Here is an 11,740-nt window from a genome sequence, read left to right as displayed (position 1 = left end):
GATTCGGAGAAAGGGGAGATTTGCATTTACCAATACCAAGAGAGTTAAGAAACGACCAAACCTTAGCGGGATCACCATTACTAACAGCAGAGTGAATGTGTCGACGCTGTGCATCTCTACATAATCTGCTGCATCTGTTTCGTAGCTCTTTATATTTATTGCGGTTCAGATCAGTAGGGTTATTTCTATATTTAACTTTAGCTGCGTTTCTTTTGGTCATATAGGTTTTAATGTCATCAGTCAGCCAAGGCGCGGGCAGGTGTTTCAGCCTGATTGGACGAGGAGGTGCGTGTAAGTCAAACACTTGCAATAACAGAGTGTTAAAGACTTCCATCTTTTCGTCCAAAGTGGGAGCACAATAAACCGCATTCCAGTCAGTAGCATAGAGATCTGCCAAAAGCTTATCCGTATCTATAGAATTGAAGTTCCGCTGAAGAGTTATACGGGGTTTGGGTTTAGGACAACGTATTTTGTAAGAGAGGAAGATAAGGTCATGGTAGGAGAAAGCTTCGGCGTTAAATTGTCCATGGGCACATACATGATCAGGCGAGGATACAATAATAAGATCTAACAGGGAGGGTGCACAGTTAGGAGAGAAATGCGTTGGACCAAGGGGAAGGATATTAAGATTTAAGGATTTTGCTACGGAATAGAGTTTCGAGGCACGGGTCCGATGTAGTTTGTCATTGTTTACTAGACAGGTGTTAAAATCCCCCATAATGATTGTATGATCTACGGTGGCGACATATTTTTCTAATAAGACTTCTAACTTATGGAAATAATCAATATGGAGAGAAGGACAATAGAACACACCAAGAAGCAATTTTAGATGACCAAATAAGACTTCAATCAAAAGGTGTTCGGAGGATTCGGAGTAGTCAGAGGGAGATTTATCGAGGATATTGTAGGGAAGGTGGCTTCTGAGATAAATAGCTACGCCACCTCCGCCCTTGCCTGTTCTGTCATTACGAATGAGAACGAAACCAGGCAATGAGTAGGAACTTGAAGGGAGACAGGGCTTAAAGAAGGATTCAGATATAAGTATGGCTTGGACATTTCGGTTGTTAGAAAAGGTGGCAAGAAGATCAGAGTAATGTGCTGGAACACTCTGGGCATTTATATGAACAACATTGAAATTTCTGGGAAACGAAGCAAACGCTGCTTCAACAGAAACCTCAAGAGGAAGTGAAAGACTATGGAAGCTATCACTAGAATGGTGTGATGAGGGAGTCAACGAGCGGAAGTCAGCATCATCACCAGAATTATTGTCATCGCTAATATTTATATGCATAAATAAACTATTTAATATCAATAATATGAACAGATATATTTATATATATAATATAATTCAAGTAATAAAAAAAATAAAAATTAAAAAAAATAATAAACTATGAAAATTAAAATAATAAACTCTACCCGCCCACATAGTTTGAGTTGCACATTATTACAGTAAAAGATATAAACAAACTATACTAGGACACGAAAAACAAAAAGATTAAAAAAAAAAAAAAAAAAACAATACAGGTTTCTATAGAAACCAACAAATCTAACAGTCATATTTAAAATAAAAGAATACAAAGCTAAGAAAAACAAAAAAAAAAAAAAGTATTCAAACACAGGGGAATAGAAGTGCAATAATGACTAAAGGGACATAATTCCAAGCTCTGTGGCAGTCACCAGTGCAATATCTACATTATACTCTTTGGTTGCTACGTCACGATCACAACGATAATGTCAAATTTCACGTGACAGTGACATATTTTTGACATTAACCAGACGTAAACAAAGTATAATTATATAAAATAAAAAAGAAGGAGAGACCCACAACCAAAAAGTATTAAAGAAGAAAGACAATTACTAATGAGAGAAAGGTGGTTAATTGACACAGATGACCATCTACACCTGTGATCTGGGATGACTTGTCTGCAATTTCTGAAGTTCAGCCAGAGACTCGATTTTGTGCCTGGAGCCATCAATAGTTTTTATGTGGATACAGCCATCTCGGGTCCAACAGGATGAAACGCCAAAGTAATCTCTTGCCACCAAGAAGGCGTTGTGACGAGGTTTAGTGAGGAACTCGGAGAGTGTGATTTTAGTTCCTTTCAGTGTCTTCTTGGCATTCCATATCCTGTCACGGAGTGAAACGTCTTTAAATTTGATAACGATGGGCCTGGGCTTAGGATTAGCATCATCCCTGGGCTTCCCCATCCGATGGCAGGTGCGGATACAGGCAGGTGTAATATCTGCCATCTTGCACCTGGCGGACAGAGATGCGGCAACAACATCTGTAACATTCTCATCCTTGGCCTCAGGAACACCGTGTATCAGGAGCATTTTGCGACGCGAGCGTGTCTCCACACGGTCCAGCCCTCTTGCCAGTGCATCAACCTCGGCTCGTAGGATGTTTAGTGCACCGCAAACAAAGGATTTAAAAGTTTGAAATTCTGTATTGAGTGCTGCAATAGTGTTAGGTGGCTTACGAGAGGTGGCTTGTTGGAGGTCAGCTTGAAATTCTGCCATCTTAGTATGAAACATCTTAATCATGTCGTCCATATTACTTTGCACTTGTGAGTAGTCCATTCTGTATGTTTCTTTTGTATTAAAAAGGTTTAGTGCAACAAACAAACACTGTGGGCAAGTAGTACTAATTACACAAAGTAAGTTAACATACTAATTGTACAAAAATGTAAGTTGGAAGTATTTTTATTTTTAAATAAACTTAAGAGCAAACAAAATTAAGTCTTGTCTATTCAACTACCCACGCAAAAAAAAAAAAAAAAAAAAAAAAAAAAAAAAAAAAAAAAAAAAAAAAAAAAAAAAAAAAAAAAATTGGGAACAACTTCAGCGAGCATAGACAGGAAAGAAAGATAACGGACAAGGCGTATTCTCGTTGATATGAAAATAGGTTGTAGCCGGGCGAAACACTTGCTCGATTTGACAGGTGATAGCAGCTAGACCCGTGAAATATCGCCGCACGGCAGCGAGAGATACGAGCACCACGGTACTGCCACAGATGTTCGATGCGACAGCCGACTGTATCTACACATACACTTTAAAACTGTTTCATAGTTTTAAATATACATAACTATAACAGTAAAAGTGGCTTAAGAATCACTGAGGGAGAGCTTTTGTTGGATTGAGACATCAAAAAAATTTTGACTGTGACTGTACAAACAACGTTTTCTAAAGTAAGTTATCCTTTCTAAGTACATTGTAGTAGAGACATCTCTTAATAGGGCATTATATTGTACAACACGTGCAGAATAACACACTTATAACCGCATATTTATGTTTCTAATCTAATATTACCTAAACAATAACCTAAGCTAACTACTTAAGTTTAAGTAAACATTTCTGTGTGTAAAAGTATACAATAGTAGTTTCATCACAATCAGTTTTTGTATATTTGCAAATTTCATAAACCTGTGAATATGAGAGAACAAGATTCATATAGTTATTTTTCAATGTTAACTATTTCAACATAAGCATATTGACGAGTCCGGACCAAATGAATCATGACAATTACAAATTCAAAGTATAATACTATTCAAATGAATACGTAGCTCTGTCGCCAGAACTCCGATTAGCGATGTCGCGCGTGTAGGACGTCTTTCACCAACAAACCTTATATTACTCAATTACATCACTACACCGATACTTGTGTGTGTAATTTATACCGGCAGCGGTGACTTGAAATTTGCATTCAGTGTACCGACGATTGACTTCGCTTAGGATGCAGTTTCAATAACCTCTTTTGTGTTCTAATTACTCAACAACATGTAGGAGCTATTTATGGATTAATTAATTAAATTGAATCATTGAAATCATAAGATTCAGGCTTTATGTAACCCTTTATTAATTTGAACATTTTCTATAAAGATATTATTATATTGAAACAACTGTTTGTTCCAACAGCTTCCAGCTTCTAGCGGGCTTCCTTTTGCCACACTATTGTACTAAGTTTGTACCTTATGTGTGTGTTTTTTGTTTTGTTTTATATTATTTGTGTGGTAATAAATGTTTTTTCTTTCTTTCAACAAAATTTTCTTTTGTGTTTTGTTATCTTATTTCCAAAAACATTTCCTGCGTGAAAATTCTTGTTTCGATCCATGTAAATATAACGCGTGTGTATGCGTGTGTGTGTTTTTTTTGTGTGATTGAGAGACAGAGTTTGAAAACGTGCTTTTTTATTTAAATATTAACTATATAGATTGATAAAAGAAAAGTAGTGTAAGAAAATACAATTTGTATTTAATAGATTCTTGTTAGTGAGTTGTAAGACGATCGTACAAGATTTGTGCTCTACAAAACCTTTTTAGAATCTGAGGCCTGCTTTGTAACGGAACTGGTCGGACCGGCAGCGGCTCTAAATTAGAAGCACACGCTACGCCGCTTTTAGATTTCCCCCTTTCTTATGTTTCGCCGACCTGGACAATTTGTATCGCAACAAGGTGCATTTTCGCAATGTTACAATTTAATGAAACACTGACAAAGTTATATATATTGTTAACATTGTCTCTTTGCGCTAAATATATTTAAATATTATAACTTGGATAACATTTTATTTTATACCTCTTTAACGACGTTACCTTAGTACTTAAACTTTTCATTACTAAGATAATTGAGTTGATATGTACGAGTATAGCAGTATGAAATTATATTAAAAAATCTTCACCTCAACCCACAAACTATTGAATTAGGTTAAACATATATGAGAAAACTACTTCAGTGATTATGGTTTTTACCATTTTTGTAAATTTCTTTGTTGATTCGTGACTAAGGCAGACGTCAAAAATATGATAAGTGTCATAAATTGTATTAAGTAGGTGACAAACCCAAATGCACTTATGAGGTAAAGTGAGTAATAGATGTGATTTATTTCTAACAACAGCCGCGACAAAACTGCTTCGTTGTTTTGAGTCAGTCGCGCCATTACTGCCTTCGTTTTAAATGTCAACACTAAAACCTTCAATTTGATACATCTCGGTCATCGAACATGTGAATAATAACTAATGCATTTACAATATTAACACTATAGTGCCACTGATTCGCATTGCGAGGTCACTTTACGTAAAAATCATCTTAGAATTGAACGTGTTAACTGTTATTGCAGCTGTGAGATTATAGCAACTTGGGAGTTAAGTTAACTTAATTTAACTTAATTTAACTTAGAATAATTTTTAAATTATTCTCGAATTTTAAAATAAATTACTGGTCAGCTGAGGTGGCACGGGACCTAGAAAGAAAAAGAGACTTGCTGTTGGAGGGTAAACCACATTAGATGTGCCAATTTAGTTAAATTTTAGTATATAAAAAAAACCTTTTCGATGTAAATAAAATTTTCCATTACCTTGGCGTGTTCTAATTAACATGATCAAGGTAATAAATATGACATCTATGTGTCTCTGAGTAATGTATATTAGAGATCAATTTATCCAATTAGAATCGATTACATCCGATTGTGGATAACGACGTCCGTTCTAACCGTAAGCGTTGTGACATCTTCCACGAGTTACGCATAATTCCGGTGTTCCAAGACATGTGAGAGCCATCTATAATTATAATATATTTAAAATATGTCCCTTCTAACTCAAAGACGACATTAATGTTGATAATCATATCGTATTTGAAACGAGTGTATCTAATAATTTAGTGTATAATAGGACTGTGTGTTAAAAGAAAATCTCATGCGTATTTATGAAATAATTTTTAGACTTTCTGTAAGTACTATTCAGTACCATTTCTTTGATTTTTAATTTACAATTACAATCAACAACAATGAGAAAGTTTTACGGAAATTATTCATATAAACATTTATATCTATCAATTGTTCTTCCTCTTATCTTACGATAATCCACTCATAGATAAATACACCTCATATTAAGTCCCACAGATATCTGCAATTTTGGTTAGCATGTATAAAAACATGGCGCAGTAAAATTTAATATCTTAGTGGTATGTTACACCGTGCTCCATAACTGATCGACGAATAAGTCTTCCTAAGACGTCCGGAACGGTATGATGAAATCCAATACCAAGAACGCGGTCCATACCGTCGAGGGAATCTAGAAAAAAATATATAGTACCGACTTTATAGACTGAGTTTTTCAAACGTCTAATTGCAACGCGTCTGCGCCATGTTTGGTTCTTGCTGATTATCTATCGCGAACTAAGGTATAAATTACAATATAATTAAGTAAACAACTAAGTTAATTAATGACATAGCGCCCTTAGATGCGATAAATCTTCTGTTTCATTGTTTTTTTTATAACTTCAATGAGAAGAGACGGAAAAAAATACAATTTTGTACTATTAGATTTCACCTCGGCATTGGATGCCAATGCGAAGACTATATTAGAAAAGTCCCGGCAGCAATGGTTCATCTCAAGATGTTCTTGTGACATACAAGTCGATAACCGTGGCATCTTTATATCTCGTTTTTATTTTATTTAATATTTATTGCCATATGGAATTTACTATAATTTGTATTACATATATGGAATTTTGTGCCCATTTGATTTTAGCCATTTTGACGCTGTCAGTTGCGGTTGATAGTGGTGATGAGGATTCGAAGTAATAATAGAGATAAAATGAACAGTCAGGAATTTCAACAGGTGCGTTTAAGTCGGAACAAAACAAAAACAATTCCAAGCAATTATCTATCAATTTATAGAGATCAGTATTTGTTTAGTCCTAATTACCTAGATTTATAATGAAATTCATCCTAATGTTTATATAAAGTATACATTTACAACGTGTTAGAATTGTAAAGGTGTGTTTGAGTGCGAATTGATATGTAGCGATTCCAACACCGATGTTAGGACGTTCGGATGCCTTTTAAATGAGAAGTTATCGCTCGATATGCTAACTAAAAAATTCAAATAATGCGCGTTCTTACTTCATAGGGAGATATCCACCCAGTTTAACGAGACTGTTTTTTTTTTTATAGGGACACGTAAAATGCGACCGGTCGTATCCGTTACGGATACCTCTGAATTAAGTAATGCTTCGTTGCTTATTCCAATTAATTAATGTGGATGTATACGTGTTTGTACATCGATTTGGCATCAACACACCTACATCCGGACAAATGAACACAATTTTCGCAACTCACATAACCATCCTAAAAGAAATAAAAAAAAACTTGAGATCTAAAAAGTAAAGGTTTTTTTTTAGCACTTTACTATGTAAAATGCAATATTTATTTTTAATACCTGTTTTAATAGTAATACCTGAACCATACAATTTTCATAACAAAGCAAAAATTACATTCCTTGCATCGGATAATTCTTTAACGTCTCATTACGACCGCTATCAGTGGTCAGGACTCGTAATGAAGTTATTAACCTTAACGGGCGTTGCATTTTAATTAAGCAATATTGACACGTGAACTGTTCCAAAGGTTACACAAGAAACAGGAAGGGCGATCACAAGTGATTTGTCATAGACGCACTCGAGCTGTCGTTTTTGCACCGTTCAGTTTTGCGTGATTCTTGTCTTGTTATAAAAGGAAAAAAGATTTATCGTTTAATTATCACTAAGAGTGCCGGAATGATTGAGTCCTGATTCAATGCAGGTATGATGTTAGTGACACATGTTCTAATGTTAACAAAGATAAACGACAAGACTGACGACTTAAACCAGAGATCGCGCGTGTTCGTAGCTGAAATAAACGCTCAAATAGTCTAAAACATAGGGTGTTTCCTTTGGGGTGATCGGTCCATCAATAATCGGCCCAAAGGGAATTATTTTCCGTATTGATCGGCCTGCCGCTCGACCAAACGGGAAACCCAAAAAATATATAGTTAATAGTTATGTTAGTTATTAATAGTAAATGCAGGCATTTACTTAGACTTATCGTACTTGTTGTCTAGATTAAAAGCAAGTTATACAATGTTTTTCTAATGAGATTGTTTTTTTATTTCGATTGGCTTTCAGCTGAAACATACGAATTTAGAACATTGTTTAGTTTGGAACGGAATTTAGAATGGTTTTTGGTAATAAGTTTACAGTTTATGTTTGCCCTTACATTTTAAAACACTTAATATTTTATATTTTTTTAATTTCATTTGGAACGTTATTTTTTGTTTCTATCAAGAACCTTTAATTAAGTGATAAAATGCTTCCGATGTTGACGATCTTATGACCACACAGATAAACGTATTTTAATTTATGTCGCTAATTAATAATGTATTACTGAGAATGAAAAATCAATAAGACACATTTGGACATGAAGTATATAATGCTACTCGTGGAAGATCCTTATCAAAGCGTTTTCCTAATAATAATAAATTCGTATAAACACATATCAGAAGCATGAATAAATAAGTTCAAAGAAGATAATTTTTTAATTAGTAATTATTTATTTATTCGATGATCAAAATGTTTTTCGTAACGCAGTTGGTTAACGCTGAAACTTTGTAATAGTCTTTCCAACCTACCAAGGTTAACACTAGAGATGCTAAACGTATAACTTTGTTTGAAATATGTACTGAAGAATAAAAACATTTAGTGATACAATGATGTAAGTAGCCATTTCAGATTTCCACTACATTGTCAGGGCGTTTCTTATAAGAATACTGACAATATTTTTGTTTTGTATAACTTACCAACTTTAATATTGAAAAAAACTACTTTCTCTTGATCTCATTGACCCCCTTTACCTTTTTCCATTGACATTTTTAATTAATTATTTTTCAAAAACGAAAAAAAAATAAAATCAGATAATAATCAGCAATCAATCGTTTGTCACCTTCAATGTTTTATCGAGACTCTGATGTTGACTCAGCTGGTAAATTGCCTTTTTTGTAACAATAATAGGTACACGGATAAAACAATTATAATAAGATAAATAAATTATAATTTGTTCAATAGACTAAAGTGGCGGCTGTTACTGCTATGAATTACATAATGCACAACATCTAGTATTGCAGAGTATCAAAGAGTATAGAAAAAAAGATTGATTGAAAAATAAATAGTGGGCAATAAAAAAATATACGTGATTGATAAAGAAAGTTAGCGTTGGCAAACTTACCAAATAGTAGACAAAAAATTATAAGATCGAAGCGGCGCAATTTTCAAATCTTCAAGACAAGAAATTAGAACCTTAGCAGAACCTTTTTAGCCGACTTCAAAAAGAAGGAGGTTATTAATTCGACTGTATTTTTTTATGTGTTAAAATTCCACGCTTAACATTACTACTATACAAAAGCAAAGCTGCTTAATGATGACACAATGAAAATATTAAAACTTAACGTAAAATGTGAAGTAATCAAATTATCCAGAAATAGTACCTTCGTAGCACCTTTGTGTCACTTATAGAACGACAAACATTACGATGACGAACAACTTAGTAAGCAAACGTGAAATTAAATTACGACAGATCATTTGCGCCCCTCTATAGGAAAAAATATCACAAGATCTTTGTCGGTCAGTATCTGCAAGAGATGTGCGTCATTTTTGGTCAATTTCTTCGTCTAAGTATTTACATTGAATATTAACCACGAGAACAGCGCGTCTCTCACCGGGCCAGTTAAGTTTGTCACACTATTACATAGGTTCGCGTGCCTTGCGACAGCGCCGCGCCCAGCTAGTGACGTGCGTGATGTCGGTCAATAGGAGATATCGATGTAATGTTACATGGACTATTGAACTTCCTACTTACAGATTCAGTTCAGTACAGTTTCTTCAGTAATGTTACATAAATCGCGTTTAACTGTGCCGTGCGGTTAACTCCAATAAATAACTGTAATGATGGAGATTATTTTGTGGGGTAAAAAATAGAGTATATCCACATACGAAACTATAAGTTATAAGAAGTTGATGATATTTACTCGTTGAATAAGATGATGAAAAACCCAAAATAGCAAGCTTAATACATCTAGTGTTTCGCCCTTATTTAATAAAAGTATTAACATTTGGTGGACTACACCTTGTTTCCACCTCCATCAAATAGTTGTAAAAAGTACATTGTATACGTGATAAAAAAAAACTTCGACGCTGCATATCCAATGACATAAAAGTAATAAATACATGATTTATAAAATTGTTCATAGTACATCCCTCACTAGAGCGGCTTGTGATAACCACAATTGAATGTTTATATTCCACAGCAGTCGCAGCGCACGCGCCGGCGACGCCGCCGTACACACCAGATCTATTGCTTACACAAAGGAAATGAAACGAATTAGCTTTATAATTACCTCATATAGTTTTATGGCCCACTTTATTGAACATTGGCATTCCAAGGATTCGATCGGAATCCAGGATATATCTGCCGTTAATACAACATTGTTCTGAACATGTCTCGATATTTTCTTATCAGTAGACACTATCGCGAGTTTATACACTTTATGTATCTTCAAGCCTTTTATAATTAATAGAGTAATAAAAACGGCGCTTGAATCAAACTAAGCTTTTAAGTAAACACTAAACAAATATTATTCCAAGCGTATCGGTTCAAAGCCTTTAAATGGTCATCATTTTTAAATTTTCTATATTATAAGGTGGCGAACGAGCAAGCACCCATAGACATCTGCAATTGCAATCTTTCAATCAACGGCGAAGGAGACGCACATTAAGAGGATATTTCCACTTTCTATGCGTTACCTCTTCCAATTATTTCCTTATAAGAAAAGGCTGGGAAGGGAACGTGTATTAAAATTAGGCCTCTGGCACGCACATTCATCAGATGAAACGCGGATTTGCTTCCACTTCAAGCCTGTCTTCTGTGTGGTCGTCATATTTCACCAGTCTACTCGGCCCAATCGTGCAACCAACAAATATTACTGTTGAGGAATCCACCACTGTTAAAATGTCTTCATAATCATTATACATATCTTACTATACGTCCCCTCCGAGTGATTCGTTGCCTACCCTAAGTTAGGAGTGACTTGGCCATAGTCAACCACGCTGGCCCAGTGAGGGTTGGTTGACTTCACACATATCTTTTTTAATTGTAGAAATGTGCTGGTTGTATCACGATGTTTTCTTCATCATAAAACTTTTTATACATCAATACTAGTCTTGATGCAAAAATTAACTTAAATTATTAACTTAAATATTATGCATACACTTTAGAGCATACTCGAACTCCGATACATTCCTTGTCAATACGTTTAAATAACTTCTGCAAAGTGAAAACATTAATTATTGAATTAATGTCTTGTTTTGTAACCGCAGACAATCGAATGCAAGGCATGGAATGTGCGTCACAACTGAGATATTGTCTCGATTTAAAATAGCTTACACGTCCCTTTGGTAAATCCGTTCAAAGTTTCCACTTTAAGTCGGAATTTTGGAAAATCCTTGCTTATTTACTTTTACTTTGTTTACCTTTGACGCACGTTCATCTTTGACGCACGTGAGCTTCCGACTTGAACAAGTACGTACCAAATATACCAAATGACAATGTTATATGTACCATTTTTTTAAGATAATCCTGACGGTAATTTTTAATAGTTTGCTTAATATTAGCCTCCTAAGTCACACAAATTGAATAGTTTTTCAAAATCAGCAATGCTCTACTTAGTATTTCATCACAATATTCGCGTTAGCTTAATGTTTTAATTAAACGACTTAAATATCAATTTGTTTTAACGTCAATTTCGTTAACGTTGTTAATGGATTCTCTTGGATATATTCAAATAAACTAACGTCTTTGATACTTAGTTGCTAAAAATAAGTACATCGAGTTACGTAATAAATAAAAGCACTAATTACAACTGATACTAAAAGACAG

General features: G+C 34.5%; 1 protein-coding gene across 1 annotated transcript; it reads right to left on the bottom strand.

Moving 5' to 3' along the window:
• Positions 1 to 1,564: 1,564 nt before the first annotated feature.
• On the bottom strand, positions 1,565 to 2,759 carry LOC123720938. Its single transcript, XM_045681300.1, has one exon. The coding sequence runs from the start codon at positions 2,578 to 2,580 to the stop codon at positions 1,897 to 1,899; it is 684 nt and encodes a 227-aa protein (XP_045537256.1). The 5' UTR covers positions 2,581 to 2,759; the 3' UTR covers positions 1,565 to 1,896.
• Between the last annotated feature and the right edge of the window lie 8,981 nt (positions 2,760 to 11,740).

Source organism: Papilio machaon, chromosome 15 (assembly GCF_912999745.1).
Source record: "Papilio machaon chromosome 15, ilPapMach1.1, whole genome shotgun sequence".
NCBI lineage: Eukaryota > Metazoa > Arthropoda > Insecta > Lepidoptera > Papilionidae > Papilio > Papilio machaon.
This window is presented reverse-complemented; position numbering and strand designations above follow the sequence as displayed.